Genomic DNA, 27,626 nt, shown 5'->3' on the forward strand with positions numbered 1-27,626 from the left:
CTCACGCGAGCGTCCGCAGGCGTGCTGACGAGTTGGAGGTTTCAGCCGAGCGCCAAGCTGTTTTTCAGCGCGCTGTCGGCTGAAAACCTCCAATCACAGCACAGCAGTGTCAACGACTTCACTGCCCCGCCTCCAACCACCTCCCCCCGACTCCGATTGCGCCCGCTGGCTCGCCTGTATGGGCATGAAATCGCCCAGATTTCAGCAGACGAGCCTCAGCGTCAGCGCTCTATGGCTCACCGCTCTATGGCCCGGGCCTTAGACATGCAGATGAGCATACAGTTGTATTTACATTTTTTTTTTTTTTTTTTTTTTTAAATATATATATATATATATATATATATATATATATATATATATATTTGCATGAAATAGCACTAGGGGTCATTTATTACAATAAAACTGTATGTGGGTGGGGGGGTACAGCACCACATTTACCAAAGGAAGATCTCCCAACTGCTTTCAACAAGAGCCTCCTTCTTTCTTAAATCGGGTGGGGTTTGTCCTAGTTTAACAGCCGGGAGACTAATATATTATTGCCAACCTGCGATTTTGAGCTTCTGGGAGCCGCCCTGTCCTGTCCGTGACGTCACGGGTCTTCGCCCCGCCCCTTTTGACGTCAACCAGTTCTTCCCCCCTATCCCAACCGCGCAGCCCCTTCCTCTTGTGACACTGAGTGACCCAGCTCCCCGACTGTCACCGGCACCGCCGCCCGACAACATGTGAGTGACCGGCGGCCAGGGGGGGAGGGTGAGGGGAGGACATGGGAGACGGGCTTTCTCAGAGGCAGGAAGGGGGTGATAGGTAGCGACGCCACCGACGGAGGCCTCCTCACCCCAGTGACCGCCGCTCCCCTCACCCCAGTGACCGCCGCTGTGGGGAGTTAGCCGCTGTACTCGCTGCTGTGGGGCTGTGTATGCTATTCCATATTGATAAAGGAGGAAGTGTTCGGGCGGATCAGGTTCCAGAGCTTGGCAGGGCTTTTATATTTCTTATTTCCTTATTGAAGTGAACTCGGTGATCTGTGGTATTAAATTCATAGTTCCACGCTCGTATTAAAGATACATTTTTTTGTTGGACGGTTGTAGAGTTGTAAAAAAAAAATGAAAATAAATCTGAGTATCTCCATATATTTTTTTCCTTATTAATGCTATTTCGGCCACTGCCCAAGTAAACGTGCTCTTTGGCAGTGCAGTTCATCAATAAATATTCTGAAATGTTCCCCCGCGTTCAAATAGTTCTCCCATGTCGCTGAAGTTGATATCCAACACCCTGATGTTTCTGACTTTGACAAGGCAGAGAAGCGGGTAACCCACACCCTAATGTTGCCACCTGGACTAGTTCTCCAGTAATACTCTGATCCTGTAACCAGGATCCTGACTTTGCTCCTTGGTGTTGAATTTGTGTACAAATACACTGGCATTTAATGTTTGCCAGCCATACACAGACTGGCCCTTGACATTGAATGTGTTGTTTGGTTTTTCACAACGTCCCAGAATTTGCACCTGGTATTGGGATAGTTCACACATACCATATTTTAAACTTTTTTTTTTTTTTTTTAATCTATTTTTTGACAGAAAAATCAGGCAGCTGGACACGCCCAAAATACTGTACAGCATTTATTATTAGCGTTCAAAAAGTAAAAACACTGATGTTTTGGTCCATAAAAGGACATTCCTCAGGGATTGCAATTAAACGTGGTATACTTTCAATCTATATCCAATCCTATTTGAGTGCCTCTTTCTGTTGTACCAATTCCTGTGGATGGTATGCACTCATCATGTTGTTAATAGTGTGTGTGTGTGTGTGTGTGTGTGTGTGTGTACATACACACTAATTGGCAATCTCATGGGGGTTTCCTTATTTTTGCGTCTGCACTGAGATGGTTGTTAGATATTCTCTCCTCGTGACATCCTAAAGTTTGGGAAGTAAAAATTTTTCCCCTCTGACAGTTGCTGTGTATGATTGTGAAACTTTTAACTCTGAAATCAAAGCACTCTGTTTCATATTTATTTTAAATCCGTCTTACAATTTTTAATATGCTCTAACATAACTTGGAGTACCATTGCTTCCTATCGGAGAAACAGCAAAAACATCTTCAACTAAATATGTTGTTGTTTTTGCATACATTTACGACTATTTTTATGCTGCCACTTTTTTGTTCCCACATTTTCTGTTTTATCTTACCATGCAGAAAGAGAACATCATGGAAAACAATTTTTGAGATTGCATTCGCTATATGTCTGTTTTAGTTTTTTGTTGGCATTTTTGGAATCAGGAATTTGATTCTGTTGTGTTACCGGTTTGTGGAAATCTGTGTACATTGTGTTACACCCACAGTATGAGGAACTTGTCATGACATTTTGATAGCACCATCCCCATGTAGACTAATGTTCAGTTAATACAATAGCCTCTTAACTTGAAGAGAAGTAAATGCATTATTAACTGTGAATAACAGAACTTTTCACTGCTGTAAAGATGTGAGCTACACAAGATGGATTTAACTCTTAAAGGTGCATTGTCTGGCTGAGATTTCCAGTGAACATGGTGCTTGTAACGAATATACTGTACTACTCCATAAAATACATATATCATTATTGTAGACCTTCGACATGGTTTTTATGTGTAGAGGTATCTGTACCGTGTTAGCCGAGCTTAATAATCAAAAACGAATAGTCTATACCGTTCTGTGGCTAATTAAATGCTTTTATTTTCGAGATACACTGATCTCTTCCGGCGATGTTACAATGGATAAAGCAAGAGTGTTTTACTTAACAGTGCTTCTTGGAATGTATCCGTGACTGAAGCCTATCCCTCCCCCCTGTGCAGTATGTGATTTAGGACTTAGGCTGCGCTTATAGTGACGATGACAGCGACGTCGCGGCAAAACATGCATTGCCGCCGTCACGTGCGCTTATAGTAAGCGCGATGGGGCGATGGATTGGTCGGGATTGCTGGAAGTCATCTCTATTTGATTTTCCAGCGACTGACACCTGACCGTCGCCATTGCCGGCACTATAAGCGTAGCCATAAGGTGTTAAATGGTCCCTGAATATTAGTGATGTAAGAGTGTATAAATATACATTTATAAAGCGCCCATAGTGTATACAACGCTTTACAAAAGGTGAGTGGGAGTGTATACCAATGGTGTGGGTAGGTGTAGAAATGCAAGAGGGTGTTACATTACTATTAGTGTGTGTAGATACTATGTGGTCCCTATTGGTATATAGGGATAGAATTACATTGTACATATGTATTTGTAAGAGACAGCTGTGTGTGCATTCATATAGCGCATTATGTATAGATACGGCCTTTAGCACTCATGAGAAGAGAGTTCTCTTGTGTCAGGGTAGCGACTCATGAAACTGCGGTCTCGGTTTAGGCCACCGCTAAGTGTCCTGAACAGTTGCATACATATGTATTCATTCAACTGCCTCTCTCAAGGTGTTTTAAGATTATATTCGAGTATGGCCACCTTCAGATCGTTCATCTTATGGCTAGTGTCAGAGAAATGTTCAGCGACAGGACTGTCTCTTCCGCGTGTGATGCTGTGGTGATGCAGATTCATTCCCTTATTTAGCCCTAAACACTAAAAACAACATACAAAATAACAGTAAAAAAGTTAAAAAAGCGCTCAGTCAAAGCGACGTGAGAGCTAAATGGATGAAAAGCAGCCAGTCTTTCGGATAGTTGTGCAGGGCGCTTAGGTGCGCAGCTAACTCTGCCCGCGTCCGGGTGTTGTGTTGCGCTCCTATCTCCTGCTCCTGACAGTGGCCGAATTAGTTCAAAATACTCGGGGATTTGTAGCAACGCGTTTCGCCCTTTCTGGGCTTCCTCAGGCGCCGTCTCATGGGTTTCATGCCTGAGTGCTTTCACTTTATCAGAAAATCTATATTACTGGGCAGGGATGGAAAAATCCTGGTTGCCTGGGTGTCTAAAATTCCCCCACCTGGCACCTGTGCTGTGCGCAGGGACACATACCTGTCAATCATACCTGCCAATCATACCTGCAACATGAAAGCTCAATCTGATGCAATGGCGACGGTCATAGACAGGTCAAGTCACCGCTGTGTAGTGAGAAGAGGAGGCAGAGGCTGAGTGAGTGCTGAGACTGAGATGTGTGAGACAGTTTGTATGAGTCTCCTAGACACACACTGACATCACCACGCACTCACCCCCCGCACCGATGCGCCCCGAGGCATCCCCTACGTGCCCCGATACATAACACTGATATATTATTATTTATATCTATCTATATACTGTATCTTTATTTATTTATTTTTTAAATTTATTTAAATTGTCTACCCCTGTATGCTTGGGATTGAGGCTTTTGACACCAGGCATGAAAGAAGGGATCTTGCTCTTTCATTCTGCTGCTCTCGGAGCTGGTTGTAATCGCCTTACCAACAAGCATAAAAGGGAGGATGTTCACTGAATGTCATAGCGTGCCTAGTCTTCAGTTAATATGATTATGGTGCTGTAGAAGTTAACTGATAAATTCTCCATAGAAAGTTTGTGACAGACAAGGTATTAAATTGGCAATTGGGGTTGATCTTGAATGAGTGTTTTTATTTTAATGCAATTTTACTACACCATACTAAGTGAAGCTGCTGGTTCAATACAGTCACTTCAAAGCAAACATGCAATGCATGAAAAACTCTCACCAAAAGGTTTTTTATAACTTATTTCACAGATACAGAGAACATGTTTTCACAGTTGAACATAACGCAGAGGATATCTTGCTGAAACTTCTATTTTAGACATTTGAGAAGTCAGCATTATAATACAATCTTCTTGCATGAGCTGCAAACACTGAAGCTGGAGGCGATAACCCTATTATAAACAACCTTGTTTCACCAGGTTACTAGGTCTATTTGTAAAGGCAATTTAGCATCCAGTACATTTCTGCAGCATTTATTAATATGAAAGTATTGGCAGAAAATTATGAGGTATTCATTTCTTTTCTGCAGCAACAAATCTCATTAGTGCCCCACGGTTAGCCTGTTTAACCTAATTTAATGTCCTTTTAATGATAATGCAGTACTCACTAAAGCAAATAACGTGACATTAAGTTTTTTTTACCTGTAAAAAGAGTAGCATTATAAACAGCCATCCTAAATAATATGCAAATTATCTAATTACCGTCTAAATGATATTCATTCCATATTCATCAAACCCAATTAAGGTTGACACCAGGAGTAACGCTACTTTTTTACGTCATACCCAACTCTGACGTTACTTTCCTCTGGACCCTGATTTAGGCCATGGAAAGGAAAGTCAGGGGATGCCTAAAATAGATGATGATTAAATACACGTAACTTTTAGCAATGGTTTAGTGTATTATTGCCTTGGTAGACCAAGTGTACAGCTAGTCATGGGCAACAAATGGCTAAGTGCAACAAAGGATTTCCACTATTCCTACCACTACACTAACTGCCTTCCCCTCCATCACCTTAAAGATTTGCATCCAAAAGAGACTAAATGCCTTGCTAACCCTTATGGCAAACAAGGGGTTAACCTCCAACTCCGTGGGGCCTATCCACCATCCCTGGGGCATCAACTACCCCCACTAATCCCATACCAACACGCCTAACCTACTCTGATCTATAAGAATTATGTACGGTTGTATAAGCCAATGCTGGCTTACACCAACCCCAGTGAGATCCTCCAAGGTCTTAAGCATCAATGAACCCCAGAAATGTTTGTGCTGTGTTTTCCCCACTCTTATTGTTTTGGCGTCTGATGACCTTGGAGGGGCTTGGTGTAGATGGGGCCAAGTAATCTATTCCCCCCCCCCCCCCTGTTTAGTTCCAAGAGCCTAGGTAGCCTCGATGGCATTGACCGGGTTAATAATCTTGTTCTATTTTGCCATGTATATATATCATACTGATGTTTTTATGATGTTTTATATATGCTTTTTAATGGTCTACAGCAGGCTAAATAGGGTTGGAAGTCCTTATACAGTTGTTAGGTGTAATCGGTATAGGTACCCTTGAGAATATGGTTATGCCCCTTGTTGGAGTGTTTGGGGTTTTGAATGGTAACAGAGGTTAAGAAAATCATATTTTTACTAGAAAACATGAAAAAAGCAGTATATGTCCAGAGGGCAAGATACGAACATTGAGACACTCGTATATAGTCTTGCATAGTGGGCAAAAAAAGGTTTTAAAAACATATCAATGTTCTTCCTCATCTATTTGGGGCAATGTACTGGGTTACACAACAAAATGATTTAACTGTATATAGTGTAGTTTTACATGTGAATTTAAATATAAGCGCCCCCCCCTCTATTTAAAAAAATAATAATAATAATACTGTAATTTGGTTACTGTACATTTGGGTGAACCTGGTTTTAGTCTGTTGCTCTTTGTGACGTTGCGCAAGTTATTTAAAGCAGCCTTATTGCCCATAAGTGGGAAGACACTCTGAGCTGCACCATGCTATTTGCAGCTCTAGGACCCCCACGGTTTCCAAGATAATAGCATGGCCGTTGTGGTCCCACCGTTTAAAAATATTGGCATCTAACCTCCTGCCCAGAATATTATATCTGTTCCGAATCCTCCCAATTCCCATCAAGATTTGAGATATTAAGGGACTACAATCCTGTATCTCCTGCTTTGTATGTGGTGGTAAATACCCGAGGGTGAAGAGTGTGGTACTCCATTGGCCCTCCAGGAGAAAAGGGGTTCTGGCTGTACCTAACCTTATCACGTATTTCCAGGCAGTGAGGTTGGGGTAGACTATGCTCTGAAACTCAAAGGGGTTGGGTTGACATAGAAGACAGAGGTCAACATTTAAACCTGAGGAAGTGTTCCCTTGCACCCGAAACGACGTGTTCAACTAGTCATGGATACGTAAAATAAGTGGTTCAGTAGTGCCCTGTTTGATAGCTGTGTGCGCTTTATTTTCTATTTCTACAGTAACGTTTATCTGTAACAGTTTTTGTGAAAATCCTGCCATGGAGAATTCACAGCACCATCACATTACCTGAATTGTAGAACTAACATGAAGTGGAAGTGCAGGGCAAGTATATACAATTCTTTGGACAAAAACATTGTCATAAATCTCACTCGCGCTCTCTCAGGCTGCACTTATAGGGACGGCGACGGCAACAGCGACGCGACGTCGCTTCAAAAGAAATGCATTTAATTTGTAGCATGCGCTTATAGTAGGGGCGACGGCGCGACGAAGAGACATGAATCTGTAGTCAGTAGAATTTGATTTTTACAGAGACGGTCTCCTCATGTGACAGGCTGTAACCAATCAGATAGCTTCTGATCTGATGCAGGGAGAGGGGAAATGTGTCTGTGTGTGAGTGCAGGGAAAGATTGTGTGTGTGGGGGGTGGGATTGTGTGTGTGGGGGGTGGGATTGTGTGTGTGTGTGGGGGGATTGTGGGATATTGTGTGTGTGTGTGGGGTTTTTGTTTGCCTTCTTCTGGATCAATAATTAAGTATAGATATAGGATAAAGTATCTGTTGTCTAAATTTAGCATAGGTTGAACTTGATGGACGTACGTCTTTTTTTCAACCTCATCTACTATGTAACTATGTATGTGATTATGTGTGTGAGATCAGGGCCTCCAACAGAAATCATGGGTCCCAGGACAAATGAAAGGAGCAGACCCCTCCCCCCCCCCCAACCCATAGTGCACCTACCACGGAAATATTTTTTTTTAGCGCGTAACTTTTACTTAACCCCCCACCTCCCCAATACATCTAAAAATACCCCACTCCCCCCCAATACATCTACAAATATACTCCACTCCCCGGAATACATCTACAAATATACCCCACTCCCCCCAATACATCTACAAATATTCCCCACTCTCCCCCAATACATATATAAAATACACCCCCAATACATATACAAATCAGGCTTGCCTTGGGGATTATCACAGGTCAGGCCGGTGGCTGCAGGGGGGAGGGCGGTGGTGGCTGGCGATGGTGGCGGGGGCCTAGCGGCTGGCGGAACTGCGGGGGGGCGGTGGGTGGCAGTAGCCCGGCGGCTGGAGGGACTGCGGGAGCTGGCAGGGTCCCGGCTGCAGGTCACAGCAGTTGCTGCCGGCCTTGCCCCGCTGCAGGCACCTCTCAGTCCCACAATGGCTGCTCGTGTGTGCGCTGGGCCTCCCTCTCACGCCGGCGAGGCGGAAGCTTAGCCCAGCTGACTTCCGCCGCTGCCTACCCGGCACTGGGTGCAGCGTTTTATTATTGGGGTTGTATTTTTATATGTATTGGAGGGTTGGGGGTGTATTTTTATATGGACTGGGGGGTTAAGTAAAAGTTGTGCGCTAAAATTTATTTTTCCGTGTTTGGTGCGCTATGGGTTGGGGGGTGGGATGCCTGCTCCTTTCATTTGTCCTGGGCCCCATGATTGTGTGTGTGTGTGTGTGTGTGTGTGTGTGTGTGTGTGTGTGTGTGTGTGTGTGTGTGTGTGTGTGTGTGTGTGTGTGTGTGTGTGTGTGTGTGTGTGTGTGTGTGTGTGTGTGTGTGTGTGTGTGTGTGTGTGTGTGTTGAAATACACTATATGAACAACTTTAAAATAGTAAATTCTCCCGTAATTTAACGTAAAAGTACTGTAAATTCAGCATACAAACAGAAATTACAACTCCTCTCCATTTCAACCTTCCCCCTTGCTCTTGTCCCCACCCCTCTGCCTTCTGTCACTCCCTTTGTAGCTAGAGACGTCTCCCAAACTCAAATTACAACTTTTGCTTGGGCTTTGGAGACGGGAGACGTCATCCGTAGCCGGCACTACAAGCGCAGCCTCAGTCTCGCACACAGCGGGGGTTCCATGCAGTCCCGTTCAAACTGAATGGAACTGCAGGGACCCTTACTGTGTTAATCCGATGGGCCATTATTAATCTCACAGAAATATTGAGGCATTTACTGTGAGATGCGTTAGTTTTTACCCAGGCAAGTGATCGGATATTGGTGGCTGCATCTGTATATATTACACACACCAGAACCCCGTTATAAACCGGTGCTTGGGGTCCACAAAGCGATCGCGTTGTAAGCGGATCGCAGGAAAAAATGGCTGTGATCGGGGGAGAGCTGGGATAACTCTTTCAGCTGTCCCTGACCCGGCAGCGCAGAGGCACCCCCACGCAGGACTTACCCGGCATCTGCATCAGCTCTCTCCTCTCTCCTCTCCCTGCTTCTGCCTTCAGCTTCTGGCAGACAGGGAGACAGAGAAAAATCACAGCCAGCTCCCTTAAAGTGTCTGTCCTGTCTGTCCTGTCTGTCCTGTCTGTCCTGTCTGTCCTGTCCGTCCTGTCCGTCCTGTCCGTCCTGTCCGTCCTGTCCGTCCTGTCCGTCCTGTCCGTCCTGTCCGTCCTGTCCGTCCTGTCCGTCCTGTCCGTCCTGTCCGTGTTACGCGCGGGTCTGTGTTACGCGCGGGACAGGGGCCAATCTCACTAATTTGGGAGCCTTATCCATTAGACCAGGGGGACGCAAACTTTTTTTTCCGTGTGTCCCCCTGCCGACAGTCTCCTCAATCCCACGCCCCCCCACTTACCTCCGCTCCGGCGTCATGACGTCGCGTTGCCATGGCGACGCGGGAAGGAAGCCGCCGGAGCTAAGGTAAGTAAAGGCTTTCAGAGGCCCTGCAGCTCCCCCGGCACTTAATTTAAGTGCCTTCGGGAAGCGCGCGGGGCCTCTGTAAACCCCGCCCCCCTTTCCGCCTCCCAGTTTGCGCGCCGCTGAATTAGACGGTCGTCATTTTTGTTTTGTGGGTAAGCAATGACATTTGAAGTGGGCACAGTCCATTACACAAAAGGGCACGACTGATTATGGGATATGAAGTAATTATTAGCGCATGTTTATAAACCGGAACACGCTACTAATATTTCACCCGATTTGATTTTCTTGTTGGCGCCTTGTCTGCCGCCTCCTAAAGTCACTCGTTAAATGCATGGTAGGAAATCTTCTGCTTTTTGGCTTATGAAATCGGGAGCCACGCTCAAACCGCGTTATAAGCTGATCCCCATTGTATCGGATCGCGCTATAACGGGGTTGACGCATGTGTGTAAATTTTTTTATTATTATTATTATTCCCTTGAAAGTTTTTTCAATGTAAATAAATGTAAAATTGAATTTTTTAATGTCATGTTAAAAGTGGGGTACTATAATTATTTTGACTGGGTTGTCATTTTTGTGTGTGTGTATGTATGTATGTATGTATGTATGTATGTATGTATGTATGTATGTATGTATGTATGTATATATATTTCTTTCACTGATGAACGGAAAATGTAAGATGCGTGAGTCAGCTGCTTGCTCTTATACATACTTGTTACTTCACAGAAAGTAGATAGAAGATTGTTGCTTTCACTCGGGGATGATTAAATCACTCGGGATGTCAGTGTCATGTGAGAAATCCAGCCTCTGTGTTGCATTTTTTTCCCCCCCTGTGCTTTATGAACTGGCTGATTTGTGAGGAGACCATGAACTCAGTCCTGCTGGACGGGCTGCGTTGTTGGGTTTGAGGAGAAGAGAAAAATAGTCTGTGCCGTGCTCGTACTATGGCCCCTATTTATTATGTTGTAAGGCTGGCTTCCTTTTCCACAGGAACATTTTGGCTCCATTAAATGTGGAGACCGCGTCAAGGCATATTGAATAGGAATGTATGTGAAGATGGCCACCAGCATTGGGAGAGGGGGGTTAATACTCCCTCTAGTTTTCACAATAATATACGCACACACACTTCCCATGTGATACATACTGGTAGAAGTTGCATAGGAGGTAGCTCTTCATATGCGTTGTTTAGTAATACTTTGCCTTTATGCTTACTCTTTGTTATCTCATACTGTATAACATCTGAGGCTGCCTATTCATCCAAATGCTGTTTTTGAATGGGTACTTTCTCACTTTTACGCTTGTGTTCAATGACCTGTGAGTGGATTTGTCAATAATGGCAAGTACTTTTATCTGGTGGGAGGTAGGCGTTTGCTGGGTGTACCCTTTGGATGATGGGGAGTTTCCAAAATAATTGCAGCATTGTAATCATAAAGGTGTTTTTGGTCAATGATTCTGAAGCGATCATGCACAGAGGCAGGGAATCTTTACTTAAAGCCGCAGGGTATGAACCGTATTATTTTAAGTCTGGAAATGCCACAGTTCTCCAGATACTTACTGGTATTACCTCCTGGTCTCTCCAGACATACACATGGCTGTCCAATAGGAAGCCGCAATGGTTGATATTGTGGCTTTCAATAGCCTCCATCCCCTCCCCGAACTTGCAAGATTTGGTGACAATTTTGTTTTCCTTGGTGGGAGATTTCAAATCGGTACCTTCCAAGGTTCACTGTTAATTATCTCAGAACGTGGGGTGGTCCCCAGAACAGAACATTTGGTTCAGGGCCCAAGTATCCCTTGGTTTCAAACTATTTAAAAAAAAATTTTTTAAATCGGCTTGTATTGTCGCTTTGAGATGAAAATTGCTGTGATTCATGTCCCCCAACCAGTAAAACCTGTTTATGTGGACAGAAAAAATAAAAACACTGCAATTGTAAGATGCCTTAAATTCTGCTTAATAAATGTGACTGCTACATTTAAAGATCAAGCAAAAATGTATTGTTCTTTTTGAGCTCCATATAGACAATCAGTTGTATCCGAAATTGTGAAGGGCTTAATTGTTGGATCAAGCAGGTGAATGTTTTGCCGACATGACTGAAAAATATTAAATTTACGATATATTGCATTACTCAGTAGATATAGTAATTGAATTATCTCAAATATTGTTCACATTTGAATAACACACTTGTAGTATTGGCAGCTCCAACGCACAGGATGTAACACATGTGGTATGCATTTTAGACAACCCACTTTTAGTTTGTAGGCGCTATTATTGGTTAAGTACCTGTTTTACATTTTAAGCTTTGATTCAAAAATAGAACCGTCTTCCCTGGAAAGTACTTGCAAAGAGATTTTCATTGATTTTATAACATAACCAGTTAGAAAAAAAGATTGTATAAGAGAGTGACTTGATTTGTTATAAATATATACCTATATAACACCAGCCATAAAGTCACCCCCTCTCCTTTCTTTGTGACAGCCCAAAGTGTGTGTGTGTGCGCCGCGTTTCTCCTTCCCCATTTTTTCGCTTCTAACGACCTTGGAGGACCCCAGTGTGGATGGGATAGATCTCTACCTTCAAGACAAACCTGAAAACCCACCTCTTAAATGATGCATCCCAATATCCTAGACTCGTGCCTATTGTTCCAAAATCATTTTTGCCAACGATTGTGGCTAAGCACTTCCATCTACTGCAATTATTCCCTCACTTAATGTCTCTGTAAATCTCCCAAATTAGATTGTAAACTCTCCGGGACAGGGATTTTCTTTCCTATTTTCTGATTTTGTCGTGCTTATTGTATTCTAATTCCCTGTACTGTATTGTATGTACGCAGGTAATAAGGATAATCAGCGCTCGTGCTACAGATGATTGGAAATGGAAAATCCCTTTGCTGCACGTGTGTGGAGCGTCTCCCTAGCAGCTCCCACCTCAAGGTGGTCCCCCCTAAAAGGGGGGGAGGACACCCTGAAAAACAAAAAAAGAAAATGCACACAATGCGCACCAGGGATTAAGGAAATGTCATTTATTAAAAATACACACAAATACTGAGGGGGTCCAACCCCACCTCAGTAACAATGTTGCACAGCTCAGATCCGGTTAAAATATATATATATATATAACCCTGAAATATCAATGTCCCTAAACAGTATAACACATAGAATTCAATAAAAAACAAATGTAATCAGTTAATTTAAAACAATAATCCAAAATGGTTTAGGGTGAAACTGCCATAGAGGACTATCAATAAAATAAAAGGAAACAAATGCAATCAGTTAAAATAAAACAATAATCTAAGATGATTTAAAGTAAAACCGCCATAAGGACTAACAAGGGCTGACAGGGGGAGACGGTAACTCACACTAAAGCAGAAATGCGGGTCCACGGCAACCGTACAAGGATCCGGATCACGGCACCGCAGGGATGGAAAACACCGCATGTGCTTCGCGCAGGCTCCGTCTCAGCCCGTCAGCAAACACGCGCAGGATGACCTGTCGTGACCTCTACGCGTTTCGCACTACGTGCTTTATATATATATATATATATATATATATATATATATATATATATATATATATATATATATATATATATATATATATATATATATATATATATAATTTATTTATTTATTTATTTTTTACCGGATCTGAGCTGTGTAACATTGTTACTGAGGTGGGGTTGGATCCTCTCAGTATTTGTGTGTATTTTTAATAAATGACATTTCCTTAATCCCTGGTGCGCATTGTGTGCATTTTCTTTCTTTTTTTGTGTTGTATGTACTTTTACTGTGGCTGACACCTTCCATTATAATGATGGCATCATGCCCACACCTTATCTACAGAGTTGAACTACACACAGTATGTCCACCAGTTTCAGAATGTAATAATAATTCAGCTGCAAATTATTGATTTCAATAGAGCAGAAGTATACTGTGCAGTAAAATAGGGTAATTAACTATTCTTGTGACCAGTAAATTGCTAATTCTATTAAGCTCACTGCCATAAGCATTATCTATTTCGCATCGGCAACTAAAGAATGTGGACTTTTTGGAAGTAAAGGATTGAGGACATCTCTTAAACCTTCCTTTAAAACCTAAAACAACCCATATTACTGAACCATGGGTTTTCTCGCTTTTCTCTCTGTAAACCTTTTTTGTAGTTGCTGAGTTAAATTTGGATTATGGCCAGTGAAATTTGTTCTGCTGATGAGCTCAAGTGCCCTCTAGCTGTGAATCAGAAAATTGAATTAGTCTACCTCATCTTCAGCAGAGGTTTGTACATCATTCCTTACTTAGGCCGCGCCTATAGTGCTGGCGACGGCAAGCGAAAGTTGTATTTCGCTTTGCGGCGTCGCAGGAAACCAGGCTCCTGATTGGTTCAGGTTACGGTGGAGGGTTTTTGGCACTTTATTTTTTTTTTTGCCCACCATAACTTTTATATAATGTGTGGAGGAATATTTATGTAATGTTTCTAGATATTCCAGTTATGACACAGTCCTTGGGAGCATCACGGTGCTGCCCATTTCTTTATAGATCACAAAATATTACTTGATTTTTATTTTTCGTTGGTTAGGGTCACACTGGGGCGGTCCAGGGGTTACTGCCATTCTGAATATTGTATACAGCTCCCAAGACATTTATTCTAGACTTCCACACTACTGCGCAATCAAAATAGGCAGGTAGGAAAACATGTAATTGTGATGTACAATAAATAGATGGTGTTGCACACTTTGAAATACATGCAAATACAGAAGGAGAAAGGTCAAAAGGAGAGTGGAAGATTAATTTTAGAATTGCTTTTTATTTACTTGCCTTACCCACAAAACACAAAAAGCATGTGACTGAGTGGCCCTTAGTGACGCTCATTAAGCAGTATCCCTGTGGTATATCCTGTCTTTTAATTTTTAAAATGTCCTATATGTGATGCAACTCGGGTGACATGCAGGATCCCCATTAAACATGTTAAACCAAACACTTGTCCCCATTCCATTTTGAGAAATTGTAGCTTGTACAATACAACACATAGTGAATATAATCTTATTCTCATGTTTGATAATTTCCTAATGGTTAGAATTGAAATACATAAATGCGATCGGCACATAAGCATTGGTACAAACATTATCTTCAGAAACGCAGTATTACTGTAGTCAAAATGTAAAAAAAGAAACCATGTGTTGATCTGCCTGCTTGATCAGGTAGTCCTTGATAGGTATGTGTCTAATAGGGAAAAGGACATCCGCAGCACTCCCGAATAGAAAAAATAGATTCTTTATTTAGTCAAAAGTCATCAGGCAGTCAAACTCCAGAGCAATGTACGTTTCAGACCCCTGGGTCTTTTATCAAGCTTTGCAACATCAACACACTCACCACAGTGTGTATATATAGGGGAGGTGAGCACATAAAAAAGCGTCAGAACCATAATAAGACAATCAACAGCTGCTGAATAATAAAGACTTGGCCTAGGGCTACCCTGTTGACACACAAAACAGAAAAATGGACGTCATAACAAAGCACCAAGCACCCAATGAGTAGAATGAATACACATGCAGAGAACTAAGCTGTCTCGCAAGTCAATGCATCTGTGCATGCGTCATCCTATAGAAATGCAAGTCAATTAGACCGAAGGGGGAATATAGAGTTCAATAGTAACTTATAAACTAACCTGTTGTATTAGCCTTATTTGATTGTCAGCCACTAAACTATCTCCAACACCCCTACCTGTCCCGATCGTCCAGGACAGTCCGTGAAAGTCATGCTCGCGTCCCCAGCAACCCGACGCGCTGGCAGTTACATTGCGCATGCGCAGACCCATACTCCAGCGCTAACACTGGTAAACACTCAAAGACTAGTGCGGGGGCTATCAAAAGCTATACACAACACATGTTATTTTTATAGACACACATTGAGTTACATTAATAGCCCATAGTAAACCTTGGCTAGTTATATGCATCTAAAGTAGAATTATACCCTGGTCCACCAAAGTGAGTCACCCCAGGAACTCCTAATATTCACCCACACAGAGACCTACCCCATTAATATGTATCACCAGCCCTGAAATCCAGGGTTAATGGTAATCATACTTCAGAATACAGCACACAGACACTACCTACTGTACATAGATTTAAAAAAAAACACATAAGTAAACTATATCTAGTATCACAGTGGAGGGACAAAGGGAAAGTCCAGAAGAAGGGCAAAAATAAAGAGATAGTAGGGAAAATAGAAATGCTTAGCTTAAATTACAACCATGAAAGGTAATCACAAAATCCAACTTTGCTTTGTACTCTATGTAAAAATGATCAGATGGTCCACAGTAACACAGAATACCTAGTTCAAAAGCACTTGACACAATAGTCTCAGCGAGTGAGTACAACATCAGTCCTACGGTTCAAGCCATATTCAAGAGGTATACTACATATAGCAAAACAAGCCCTCAGCTTACACCGACTTAAAATGGGGAACCCACAATAAATGGTCATGTGACTGTTAGGATAAACCGGGTGCACCTGCCACGTGCATGGACTGGAAAAGAGCTAATGGTTAGTGGCTGACACAAAAAAAGGCAGCGGCGCAATCAAACGCCACTGACCCTTGACGTATCCCCACACATGAAACCAGGCCCGGCATCCCTTCTCGATAAAATGTCCACTCCTTAAAGATCCGTTAGATCATAGTCACGGTTTAGACCATGGGGATACAACGTCCCCAGTTCATGTATCCAAAAGGCTTCTCGCTTCTTAAAGATAGAAATCCTACAACCTCCACGTCTTGGTTTCAAGACGTGATCTATGGCTTGGACCCGTAACTGACTGTTATGGCCTACAGAAACAAAGTGGGCGGATACAGGCTGATCAAGCACTCTACAACGAATTGTGGACTTATTCTGGCTGACCCTCTCTTTCAATTTCCGAGTGGTCTCGCCAACATAAGCCATACCGCAAGGGCACTTTAACAGATATACCACGTATTTTGTGGTACAGTGTTTCATCCGATATTCTCTCCCCATGTGAGGATGTGTAAACGTGGATCCTTTTTGGATGTTTCCACATTGGGCAAACAGGGATAAACAGGGAAAAGTACCCAACTGGGGCGCACCAAGGGATCTGTTTAGAAGTTTTGGCAGTCCCAAAGTCAGCCTGACCCACGGAGTCCCGAATAATGGGTGCCCTTCTGAATGACATCAGAGGTGATGCAGTCAAGGTGCCACTCAACCTGACATCTGTTTCGATCAAATACCAAAACTTTTTAATAATACGACTGATGTCAGCACTGGCCGTTGAAAACGTGCTGACAAACGGAATTCTGACAGCTGTCTTATCCAATCTCTTGGGCCGAAGCAGGAGTTCTCCATCCATGTTTAAGACGGTTGACTTCTCTACCTCCATCTTTTTCTTTGGATAGCCACGGGCATTGGCGGGATCACTTACAATTCGCCTTACTCGATAAAGCTGACTTTTCAGGACTGGAACGTACACTATGAGGTGGGTAGAAACTGTTGTGCATTAAGAGTGTATTGCGATCAGTGTCCTTCGAATATAAGTCAGTCTGTATGCCCCTGTCTCATAGGTAGACCCTTGTATCAAGAAAGCAAATCCACTTTGGATCATAATGGATTTTAATACTAATAGTGTCCAACGCCATGTTCAGTTGTTGGTGAAAAATCAATAGAGTCCACATCACCTGACCACAGCATAAAAATATTGTCTGTATAGCGTGACCATGTAAAGGCAAATTGTATGAATAGTGGGTTGACGTACACAAAATGATCTTCAAAAAAAATTCATGAATATATTTGCATACGAGGGGGCTACATTGGACCCCATCGCAGTGCCTCGTACTTGGTTGAAGAATTGATTTTCAAACAGGAAATAATTCTCAACCAACACCAGTTTCAGCAATGTTAGCAAGAATCCTGTTCTTGTTATGTAAAGTACTGTGCCTGGGCAAGATAAAAGCGGACAGCCTCCACACCATCAGGACCTTTACTGTTTTCAGCTGAGATGCATACAGATCTGGTGAGTTTCTGGTTCCCATCCGGTTTAATAAAAAAAATTAAAAAGGATAAACCCTTGATTCACCATAATTGACTGTGATTTGTACTTGGGTCCTTCTTTGGGTTTGATTAATTTGCTGCCTCTCACCTGTTTGGTTACGAATTGCAGTGGCTATACTTGCCTTGACAAAACTGGCTTTTACAAACACTAAGCAGGGATGCACAAAAAAATGGCACTGTAACAAATATTAAAATAAAATGTAGAACAATTGTAATAATGCGACCTTCATGAAAGTTGAGGAAATATGTCCCAATAGTAAGAAACGGTCTCTAATTTGTCTGAGCTTGATAAAAAATAAATTTAATTATAAACCATGTCAGTACATACAGGACCTTGTATTCTGGGTACTTAGAGTTTAAAATGATGACGTCCAAACTTGCTAGCAATTTGTCAAAACATCTCGGGAACAAGAGAATCCAAATGATTAACATTTCCTGCAACTGAAACTGCATTCCCTCACACCTCCATCTGTTGCCAGTTGAGCATTGTTTAGACACTACTGCGTGATGTCACGCCATTAACACAACTTCACGTAGCTGACCAGACTGCAGAGGTTTAAAAGAGCTGGAGAAGCCCCAGCACTGTGTGTGCATTATTAGGCCCCGGACACGCTTACCGCTGGCGTGCTGAGGCGCGCTGAGGCTCAGGGAAAGCGGGTGCTTTCCCTGGCCTTGCGGTTGCTTACCGCAAGCGCTCTCAACAGCTGTCGGGGCGGGCGCGTCACTGGCCGGGGGCGGGCCAGTGACGTCACGGAGCTGGTTCGCCCTCATCTCAGTAGTGACACCACCTCTGAGACAGCTGAAAAAGAGTCAATGAAGGCAGGAGGAGAGTTGGGAAGCGGTGTATGGAGGCGATGGGAGGATTAAACAGAGGGGATGTTCTGACGTATGGATTCCACCTTATCCTTAAAATAGTCAGCAAAGTCCTGAGGTAAGTTGGAGCAAGAAGAGGCGGCAGCTGGGGGTAGTTTGAGTAGAAGGTCAAAGACAAGAGTCGGTGTGGACTTGTGCGTAGTGAAGAAAAGTAGGTTTGTTTAGCTTGAGAGAGGGCAGAGCTGAAACAGGATAGCATAAATTTGAAGTGAAGGAAGTCTGCGATAGTGTGAGATTTCTTCCAGAGCATTGCCCTCTGTTTATATGGTGATCTCTGCTACCAGTCAGTAGAGAAGGACTTTCCCGCGTCGTTCTAAACGGTAACTGTGCCATCGGGACTATTTTGTCATCTGACCGCACAACTGCAGTAAACAGCAACTAGCTATTCACCTGTGCATGTGTGGATCTGAGCCGCCATTCACCCTGCGGCGCGAGCTGTGTACCGGTGATCAGTGTGTGCTCGCCCGTTGCGCTACATGTCTCTATATTGCTGTGCGAGCCCTCACCAGTGACTTATTACTCCCGGGACCCTCTGGATGTTTTGATCCTTTTCTCTGCTGTTCCGGAGCCTGGACTGTCTGCACGACATTTGGAGGAAAAGACTGATCTACATCTGAGCCAGCAGCTTACTCTGGTGTGCATCTGTGTGGCTACATTGCCTGTCTATGGTACCATGCTGGTTTATGCATGACATGCTTTTAAGTATTATCTATCCTGTACGTGCGTTACTTCCACTTTTTTCACGAAATTTTACATTATTTACTACACAGAGTTGTGCACTCCTTGTTTTTTCTGTTTTAGTTCCTGTGATGCTGAGCCATCCCATCTGAGTATTTTCGTCACTAGGGTCATGTATTCTTTTTTTGCAGTTGTGATTTTATCTTTTCACACTTGTCATATTTATTATTGATTTTGTTATTCACAATTTTTAGTGTGCAGTTTTATATCTATCTGTAAATATTCCTTTTAGGAATTCATTAAATACTCTGACTAGAAGAAAAGGTCTGAGCGAACCTAACCCTGCTAATGCAGTTCCAGTTTATCTTGCATGGTAAAGGACTATTCACCATACGGACAGTGCTACTAGTCTCTTGTAATCGATATTGTATTTCCTGGGAAATGGTGGCACAGTATTTTGATCATACATGTTGGTCTTTTTTTGTTGGTTGATTTTGTAGCTGTAGACCAAGAATCCCCTTGCCACCACTCAATATTCTTGTTGGCATAATCTGAAAGATGACATGAAATAGGATCACAAACAATCAGAATACTTTTGTTATTGCTTCAAATTTTACTAAATTAGCCTTGTAACAGTTTCAAATCCAGTGAAACCTGATCTCCAACTTCAGTGTCAGGACAATTGTATTGCATACATTCTTCGGCTTTGTTTGAACACAAAATGTCATGAATTATCTGTGTCTAGTTTTCTATGTTCAAACATAGCTGATAAGAGCAATTTTAGACATCAAAGAGCATGTTGTGCATTTGAATGTTGATCTTTTCCCTGATTTTTTTCCAGGTCTTCTGTACCTGCAGCCACAGGTGATGCCCCTGGGGGTAGTCGACGCCTACAGCAGACACAAGCACAAGTTAATGAGGTGAGCCCTTTTCAGTGAGCAGAATTTTATACAGACTCTACAATTTGTTGTATGCCATTGGCGGCCAGAGGTCAGCAACAGCTCCACAGTTTAAGAGCATCAAAATATAGTGGAAACTGAAATCATTCATTCTATATTAAGACCTTTTTATGTCATTTTGGAACCTGTGCATTGCAGCCTTGGCCTTCTCTAAATGACACCATGCCCACTAGAGCAAGGGTGGCCAACTCCAGTCCTCAAGGGCCACCAACAGGTCAGGGTTTAAGGATATTCCTGCTTCAGCACAAGTGGCTCAGTCAATGATTGAGCCACTTGTGCTGAAGCAGGGATATCCTTAAAACCTGACCAGTTGGTGGCACTTGAGGACTGGAGTTGGCCACCCCTGCTCTAGAGCATAACAAAGTGCTGTTGTGCTGAACTAGCTGAAATCAATATGATGAACCCGGGGAAGCTAAACTGCTCTTGGTAAAATGATATGCTTGCCAGCCGTTTCCTAACAGTATGGATCTATTAATGCGATCTTTGTTAGGAGTGTCTGTAGGACTCCGCTTTGCAATATCTTACAGACCTTTGTATCGCTTAAGGGTTAATTTGTTTGACGTAAAAGCTACGCAGATATTGTCTGTTGGTTGATTTCCATTTCAATAGGACACTAGCATCATCTCTATGCAAGCATCTCCACAGTAGCATCATAGACCTACTTTTGAACAAATGATCTATTTATCACAGATAATTCAATGGTTTGTTAGAAAATTCATGTGGCGAATCGGTTTCCGGTGCAGGTCTATTTTTGGCTCTCCCTTTGTCCAATATCTGAGAATTGTTTCCCGAACGACATTAAATAAATCCATGGGCCCTTGTTTGATTTGAAAGAAGCTTGCGTGTCCTGTAGTTTAAATTACTATTTTACTGCCTTTAAACCAGGAACACGACTCGCTTGCATACTGTGTTTCGGTTTTGATCATATTGATACCAGTACAGTATTCTTGATGGGCAGCAATGCCCATTCATAATTTTTGTTGTTGCAATTTTACAAGAACGTGAGACTTGGATATGAGTAAAGAAATCATTTTTATGGAGAATCTAAACTCCTATCTGTAATGTAATCTATTTTTGCATGTATGGTTCACTTATTAGTAAGCATAATTAAGCTCTTTAGTGCTAGGAAGGGCAGGACCTGTTTTTTCTGTGCTTTGCAGGAAAGCGATGTCTGAAATACTGGTGATTGTTTAGGTATTTTCATTTCATTCCTCAATCTAAATCAACTGTTCCACGTGAAGTTTGTTGTAGTAAGGATGATGTTTCAACTTGCAGAACATGCTAATGAAATATGTGAATAATATTTTTAATCCTTTTTCCCGTACATTCAAATCTTAGGTGGTGGATATCATGAGAGTTAATGTGGACAAAGTCCTGGAGAGGGATCAGAAGCTGTCTGAGCTGGATGATCGTGCAGATGCCCTGCAAGCAGGTGCTTCACAGTTTGAGACTAGTGCTGCAAAGCTCAAGAGAAAATACTGGTGGAAGAACTGCAAAGTAAGGATGTATTAAAATTGAGAGATGTAGGAGAATGAGTGAAGATTGGATGTTTTCATATGTTTGTGAATGAAGGTGTAAAAAAAAAGCCATATACCTCACTGTCTCATTTGTTTACTAATGATTTAATGCATAAGTTTATCTAACTTACCTGTAATGGAAAATCCGCTTTTCTTCACGGTTTTTGCATGTCACACCGATCCCCTCCCTTTACACTGTAATGGAAATCACTGCTGCAGAGTCCAATGAATTTACCAACCTCTGAAAATATTCTTGGTAAACCAAGCTAGTAAAATTTATAACGGGCTCAAAGTGTGACTGTCACGTTGCCACTGTCCAATAAACTCAGGTGCATTCATGAGTTTCCGGTGTTGTAGTAAGAAGGGTTGATGCACCCTGCCTTTCTATGATTTTATATGTACCATACAATGAGAATGAACTGCTGTGATGGTGAGGGGGTAACCAGGCTCACTAATAAAGGTTAAGCCCACTTGGTTGCCCCTGAACTGTGTTTTGGGGTCTTAGAATGTTAGCTCTTGGACCCGTCTATTGCGCATATGTTGCCTTGCAGTGTGTAAGGGATACAGGCTAGTGTAAAGGAAGCAGGTTAGCTTACACTCTATCTCAATACACCAAAAGGCTGTAACATATTTTAACAGAGGCATGTATAGAAGTATATTTTATTAAGCAGCAGTGTTTTAAGAAAAAATGTTTTACTTTATACATGTAACATAAGGCAGGGTCATTTCCTCTCGGGATCAAAGGAGAACTCCTGGCCACCCCAGGTTTTGGTACCAGGTCATCTCCTCAAAGTCCCATAGATCAAAGTAACATTTGTGCCATAGGTGTGTGCAGCCAGATGGGCAGGATAGCTAAATTAAGTGCTAGCATCCTGGGATGAAGGCAAGCTATCCTGGCCAGTTGTCACCTTCCCCAGACTTTTGGGCATTGAGCCTGCGGGGGACTTAGAATAGTAAGTGAGCAAGAGGGCTATCTGCGCACATGCCCTCTTACTTTTCTGAAGCCATAGGTGCCAGCTTTCACAAACCTGGCAAAGTGTGTAATTGGTCAGCGATGAAATTCTCACGCCAGGGGTTGGTGGACAAGCTGTGGGACAGCTAGCTACCATCCCAGAGGTGTGATTAAATGTTTGTTCCAAGAATTCCAAGCTCTGAGTAAGTCATCTAAGATTCTCAGAGGCTACTGTAAGTGTGCAGTTACAAGTCTCCAGCCGGAAGAGGCTACTTGAAGGAAAAGCTGCCTGGATTATTTTGATGTTTGTTTTGCAATGGTTGCTAGGGTAAGCTTGGTCATAAGCCCCTGCATCTAGGAAAGGTAGTTTGTCTCAAACCAGATTTCCAGAGTAAGTGTATTTTTAGTGTAAATTGTGTTACATTGTGTGTTTGTCTTTTCCTGAAATAAATTACAATTTATTTTACCTACTTGTTTTTCTGAATCATATGATCCCGGTATAAATGTGTCTATAAACCTGGTTTCCCGTGACAACTGCTGCTGCATTATTGGGTGGAAAAGTATGAACGCACTGGTTTATAATTTGGTGTTTTTCCCCTATGAAACTATTTAATTGCAGTATCAATATTACATACAGATCCGCACATCTGTCTGTGCCTCCTCCTAATACATTTCTTATTTGCTTCTAGATGTGGGCAATATTAATAGCGGTTATCCTTGTAATAATCATCATCATAATTGGTGAGTATCATGTGACAAACACTGGACCAGCATCAGTCTGCAGAACTAAAATGTCTATTGGTTTAGTGGGGACATTAGCATTTTTTTTGATTGAACACTGTTTTTGGCTTAAGTATTTTAAACTAGCTTGAGTATCTCAAACTACACTTTGATTAGCCACGTTCAAACTACACTTTAATTAGCCACATGAGATCAATAAGCACTCTTGTAGAATACAAAGCTGTTTTTATAGATTATGATATTTTTTAGGGGAGGGTGGACTGTAAATGCTAATCATGGCGGTGATATTCAGATTTAAACTTGCAAAGAATTTTGTGAGATGTGTATATAACAAACAAAACAGTGGGCATTTCTCTGAATGGAGAAATGTTCACATTACTAGCCAATGCGTTGTTACAAAGTGCTTTATTTTATCCCCAGAACAATAGAATGCCTTTTATGGCGTTACATCGCTGTACTTATGTGTATGGCAGATTCTGATTAACTTTGTAGTCCTGCCAATGCACATTACTATTGCATTCATTTATTATTTTGCTATATTATACTATTTTATCAGAAAATATGTTATGATATTCAAATCATTTTTAAACCTGTCCTGGGAAAGCAATACGGTGGCAAGTTTTTCTTTTTAAGCTACAAGCTTTTATACTCCAGTTCATTAATGTAGATTGTGCTCAGGATAACATGGATGGATCGCTACAGTACTTCTGTTAATGACCCTTCATGGCAACGTGTGACTGCCCCCATTGACGTGACCAACAAAAAAAATGATATGCTCACAACCACCTACAGGAGTAGATAAAAGTAAATATCATTATAGAGTATTGAAGACAAGTCCCAGGTATTGGGGTCCTTCAATTTTCTTCCTCCTAGCTGCTGCTTCAAATAGCTCTCCCGCTAGCCAGCACAACTACCTGTAGTCCTTTAAAAGAGGTGCAGAGACACGTGGTAGCGTCACCGTGGGCAGAGCAAAGCGGGACGCAGAGTTTCCGTGAGGGTGCCCTGCTGCCCTGATTTTTAGTGAGTCCAAATATTGGAGCTGTTCTGATTTTAATGTCCTTTAGTAAATATACTATACTATCAAGGATCGCATACTGTTTTCGCTGTTTTTTTTATTATGACAACAGGTACCCATTGAAGAAATACTAGTTTATATGATTTAGGTAACTTTAGGTTTATATGATGAAAGTATCTTAAGGCTATAATATGTGCTTGAATAGCCAGACACAACAGATTGAGATAATGAAGTATTTGATTTACTTGATGTTTTCAGCATTTTAAAGAATATTTGGGGGGGTGAGGGGAAAGACATGCTGAATTCTTCAAACCCTATAGCTTGGATTTACGACATTTCATATTTTGTCATTTTAAAAAGCATCGTTCCTAAAAAAATTAAGTTTTTAACAAAATGAAAAAATAATGAAATTATAATCTAAATTTTCAGAAGCCTTTGCTTTCAACCGTTCTCACCAATCCAATCTTTACAATGTTTTGCAGTGTGGAGTGTTGCGTGAAGTTTCGAGGATGTTGGATCCCAACTGAAGCCATATTGAATCTATAAGCTTCAGTTCTTGATCTCAAGCCTGCTGTATTCAACCGTTTATATTCTGGTATAGCTAGAGGAAATTAATTTGTATTAGTTTAGAGTTGATATTTGTCTTGTTAAGAGTTTAAGTGCCTTTACTGAGGAAGAGAACACTCCCTATTTTAAATGCTAGTAAGCACAAACCACACTTTGCACAGTCTTAAAAAACACTTGTGTGAATTGATTATTTTTGTTTCTTCTGCTGCAACCTTATCTATAATAACTTTCTATGTACATTTAATAGCTTTAACACTGTGCCAGCAGAAAGTGTCAAATATTATTTTGTAAAAAGCCGTACATGAAATGCACATGGCAAAAAAAATAAACTCCCAACATACCGCAGGATAAAACTGCCACATTTTCTTAAACATACCAGCGCAAACCAACAAAACGCTTCGCGATTAAACGACAGTGAAAAAAATACAAAATTCCAGCTGCACTCAGGTTTAAAATATTAAGACTTTTCAGAATTGCATTTACATTTTAGTTTCAAACATTTTAAGAAGTTCATTTCTGTAGCAACTGTGTTTATTTTCCCCTGAAGAGTATACAACTAAACATCTATTTTAAGTTGATGAAGAAATGCACTTTATGAACTTTATGCACTTTTTACAGAAAATATTTTGCATATTAAGACCAGAGTAGAAATCCCTCTAACATCTATTTCCTTTTTTGCTTCCACTATAAGCAGGAACTTATACCTGTAAAGATTTAATCTTGTAGTATATCTTGTCTAAATAATATAACAATGTAAAACTAAGCAATTTTCCTCTATGTGAATTCTTAAAGTTGTACGCTCCCTAATGTTTTTTTTTTTTTTTTTTTAGATAAATTTTTCAGTGATACCAACTTAACCAAAAGTTTCTAGTGTATTGGTTCTTTGTGGGGCTGTGCATATTTGGTATAAATAATTGTTTTTATATGGTTTAGTGCTTTATAACCACTATACTCGATCGATATATATATACATATTCACAAGTTAAATCCGGGCACACATTTATAAAATATAGTCCATAAAGTGGGAAGGGTGCTGCTGTCAAAATATTAGAGTATAATGCATGAATCAAAAAGACAGGCACTTCATACTTGTACAAGTATAGAGTGCCAGTCTTTTGATGCGTGCGCGCGCACACACTTAAGAAGTACAGTATGTTTCAATTGTCTGGTAAAATCTCCTTGTAGGGTAAATGACCATAAGGGCTAATGTTATTGTCATGTAGCTGAAGATCTTCTAAAAGGCTACTGTTTGTCAAAAAATAAACTCTGCCTTTGCCAGGTTTACTAATGCTGTTGACTTCCTGCACATACAGTACTACTATAAACTTCTAAATTCTGATTAATATTAAAAAAAGGCTGAAAGTAAATAGAAATGTGAAGGAGATTTCTTACCCTGTTACAAATTGGAAACCTTTTGTGCAATTGTGTTGAACTATTAATATTTATGCCTGTCAGATAAGTAATGCAAAATACTTTGCTTAATTTTTTTCTTACTGTTTGCATTTTGTACTGCTATTGCTTGGCTCTTTCAGGTTATCAGTACATAATTGTGCCATAATGCTTTTGTTTTAATATGCACTCATTCTCTGTTTTGACTTCAAATTTGAAAATAGTCTCTCTCTATCACTTTATTCTTGTCCAGTAGGGGACAGTAAAGGCTTTCTGGATAACAATTTAATTTTGATACTGTCTCTGGGGGGATATTAATGTGGAGGATGAGATTTTGAAGAGTTTTAGTAGCTTCCAAAGTTCTTTGCTTTTTGCCTCTTTGTAAATGTTCACAAAGTGCCTGTTTAAATGGTTATTTTTTATCAGTTCCTGAAACTCTACTGAGCATCCAAAGATTAGTTGGGACATAAATAATAGGTATGTTTAAACCCAACTGCAGTGCCAATATTAAAAACTAAAATATATTCAAATGAATCTATTACTTTGCAGACTGACGAAATATTAATTTCTAGGCTGTTGAAACAGAAAATATTTACCAAAGTGACCTTACTGCCAAAAACACCTTGTACGATAAGTTTTTCTGATGTCCACAAGTATCTTAAATTATAGTTATTAACATTATAAAGCCAATGTAAATGCCAAGAGCTTGATTGATATTGGTGGCGGAAGCTTAACAAATATCTACATCATTGCTAATGCTTTTCATAGATGCATTTTGTTTTCTTTCTATGCATTGAAAATGATGCTTATTTCTATTTTGAGCATAATACAACTGCTATCCCAGAAAATGTTATGCTAAGTAGGAGGTTGTCCTGCAAATGTACATCAATGCAGACTCTATGGTATGAAATCTGTAACTTTTCTCTACAAAAGAAAACACAAGGTTTAATCATTTTATTTTGTAGACGTTTGGTTAGAATTTGATGTCTAGGCAAACTATATCAAATGGGGAATGAGAAACGGTTAAAAGTTATACTTCCGATTTATTCCACCTGTATCTTTGTACTTCTTTATTATGGGTCTATGTATATGGTAAACCACCGTCAACATAAAATTGATTTATAGACTTGATCTTCGAGCTGCAGCTGTTTTGGTTTCGGGTTGGTTTCTGAAAAACAACCTTGTTGCAGTAGGACCCAGATAATTTGTTGCAGAATTTATTGTGTTAATAAACAAGGGTAGTTCTGGAAGAAGTTGTGCACCAACACTCATTTGCTGTAATGTGTAATAAAGTAATTTCTGAAATCTA

The 27,626-nt window shown here is 41.1% G+C and overlaps 1 protein-coding gene across 2 annotated transcripts; it reads left to right on the top strand.

Moving 5' to 3' along the window:
• Positions 1–570: 570 nt before the first annotated feature.
• VAMP3 (vesicle associated membrane protein 3) lies at positions 571–27,626 on the top strand. 2 transcript variants are annotated; one of them, XM_075605016.1, is made up of 6 exons: positions 592–722; positions 16,975–17,054; positions 20,019–20,097; positions 21,475–21,633; positions 23,295–23,346; positions 24,844–27,626. In XM_075605016.1, the coding sequence occupies exons 2-6, from the start codon at positions 17,050–17,052 to the stop codon at positions 24,858–24,860; spliced, it is 312 nt and encodes a 103-aa protein (XP_075461131.1). In that variant the 5' UTR covers positions 592–722; positions 16,975–17,049; the 3' UTR covers positions 24,861–27,626. The 2 variants fall into 2 exon arrangements, with proteins under 2 accessions (XP_075461132.1, XP_075461131.1); XM_075605017.1 differs by lacking the exon at positions 16,975–17,054 and having other exon boundaries at positions 571–722.

This window comes from Ascaphus truei, chromosome 6 (assembly GCF_040206685.1).
Source record: "Ascaphus truei isolate aAscTru1 chromosome 6, aAscTru1.hap1, whole genome shotgun sequence".
Classification (NCBI taxonomy): domain Eukaryota; kingdom Metazoa; phylum Chordata; class Amphibia; order Anura; family Ascaphidae; genus Ascaphus; species Ascaphus truei.

Bases quoted from the DNA above. Each gene is read 5' to 3' on its own strand.
- VAMP3 (XM_075605016.1), top strand. The intron at 20,098-21,474 runs GTGAGCCCTTTT...TTCAAATCTTAG, and splicing joins CACAAGCACAAGTTAATGAG to GTGGTGGATATCATGAGAGT. The intron at 21,634-23,294 runs GTAAGGATGTAT...ATTTGCTTCTAG, and splicing joins ACTGGTGGAAGAACTGCAAA to ATGTGGGCAATATTAATAGC.